The sequence below is a fragment of the Eurypyga helias genome, unplaced genomic scaffold, assembly GCF_000690775.1.
Source record: "Eurypyga helias isolate BGI_N326 unplaced genomic scaffold, ASM69077v1 scaffold41262, whole genome shotgun sequence".
In the NCBI taxonomy this organism is placed as follows: domain Eukaryota; kingdom Metazoa; phylum Chordata; class Aves; order Eurypygiformes; family Eurypygidae; genus Eurypyga; species Eurypyga helias.
This window is the reverse complement of record NW_010234785.1, coordinates 3898-5866: the sequence shown is the minus strand read 5'-3', so window position 1 is coordinate 5866 and position 1969 is coordinate 3898. Positions and strand designations below refer to the sequence as shown.

The 1969-nt window shown below is 47.1% G+C and overlaps 1 protein-coding gene across 1 annotated transcript; it reads right to left on the bottom strand.

Annotated features, from left to right (window-relative positions):
• Positions 1-779: 779 nt before the first annotated feature.
• On the bottom strand, positions 780-1232 carry CEBPG (CCAAT/enhancer binding protein (C/EBP), gamma). The gene has a single exon (XM_010146558.1). It carries the CDS (start codon positions 1230-1232, stop codon positions 780-782), a length of 453 nt encoding a protein of 150 aa, XP_010144860.1.
• Positions 1233-1969: the final 737 nt, after the last annotated feature.

Here is a 1969-nt window from a genome sequence, read left to right as displayed (position 1 = left end):
GAATGCAGTTTTGCAGAGCGCAGTTTTTTGGTAGCATTCTGACGTTTTCTGAAAACCAGACTCTTGTTCTCATAAGGCCCCGGTCACTGTGTGAGCGATACTAACACGTCAACACAGGCCGACAAGGCTGTCAGTGTACACCATGCTTCCGACTCACCTGGAAGCCAACTGTCGGTATAAATCATCGTGGTATCCTGCTGTTTTTCTAGAAAACATCAGTAAGCATCCCAGCTCGCTATTACTACACCCCCCCCACCAACTGTAACCGGACAGGAAAGACCAAAGTGATGCTTTACAGGACTTGCTCTACAGATTTGAAGCAGTCCACCAAACCCGAAAGCAAACGCCCTCCACGGCCTTTTGTCATACGTGAGGGAGGAAACAAAGGGCTTAAATGTGCTAAAAGGTACTTAAAAGACGCTTTTTCCAATCATGAGTTCCTGATACTACAGGGAACCATCCTGCTGGATTCCCCCACTACACAAACCCTAAGAAGGTAAGTGAACATTTCTGTGAAAATGCTATTTCCCTAATACTAAGCTCCTTGTTGACTGTGAATTTTGATCTGCATTTATTAGATAAATATTTTTAGAGGAGAAAAATAGTTTAAAAAAAAAATACCCTAAGCAGTTTCTGGTTTAATTGTATCAAATCTTCAGTGTTCAACCTAAAAAAGAAGAAAATCTCCACAAAGTGAGGGTTAAAAGAAGAGAGTCTTTGCTCGGTGACTGCATGGGTGTTGCACCTCTAGAGTTCACTTCACAGAGTTGCAACGGTGCCTACTGTCCGCTGTTCTCCGGGTTTGCTGTGCTGGTTTCAGTGCCAACAGGCTGCACATTGTCTGCGAGGTTGTGCGCGTGCTCGAGGAACAAGTCTTTCAGTACGCTCAGCTCCTTGGTCAGGAGCTTAATTTTTGCCTCTAAACGTTCGTTTTCTTCTTTGAGCTGGTTGACCCTCTGCAGCGTGTCTTGTGCCTTCTGCTTGCTTTTTAACCGGCTCTTCTTCACTGCCATGTTGTTTCGCTCTCGTCGCTGACGATACTCATCACTGTTTCTATCCACGAAGGAATTCTTCTTTCCCTGCTTGCTCGGAGGCACGGCTTTGCCCCCGCCGCCAGGACTGACAGGCACCAGCTGGGGAACCTGCTGCAAACCGCTGGCGTGTGCTTGGGTGTGAATCACGCTTACTCCGTTCGCATCCGTCGCGGTGTTCTGCTGGGATGCCTTGCTCATTTGGACCGGCTCTGCTTGGACACAACAGGATTTACTAGAAGGCTGAAAACGGTGACGTTTCTAGGTGTTTTCAACAGGTCTTCACATGGATTAAGGGCAAGGTGAACCTAGTAGGGAGAAAAAAAGGCTATTAAAAGGCTGGGTTCAGCTACAGTCTCCTGCATCACTGGCTGTGGCATAAGGTACTGATGGTACATCTGGCAGGAGCACAACACAACTGTGCTGGAAGCGGACGAGCTGCCAACTACATTTCAGAAGCCTCTCGAACGTATTTGGATTGGAAGGGAACTGCTACTGGGTCATCTAGTCAAGCTGTTTGCACTGTTCACTGGCTTTACTCAGTTATTCCAAAGCCATCCCTGATGGATGGGTGTCTAGCCTAAGCCTCGAATATCTCCAGTTTCACAACCTCTGTCTTGGCAACAGGTTCCACTGTCTAACTTTTCCTCCAGTTATATAATTTTCAGACTGGACTTTTCTTTCTGCAGCTTAAACCTATTAACAGCCTGACTCTTGACCAGGAGTCCTTGATCCTTGTCCTCTTCAGACCATCCCCCTGGGTGTATGCACAGACAAATTCCTTCCTGGTCTCTTTTCTCTGGAGTGAGGGTGCTCAGGCTGTCTGCTTTTCCTCGACCATTCTACAGCATCACCTAGTGCTTTTACTTGCTCAAAGGGTGCTTCCTTGCTTCTGAAGGTGGTGTCCAAATTGCTGACAGGTTTAAAGTCTCGCTAGT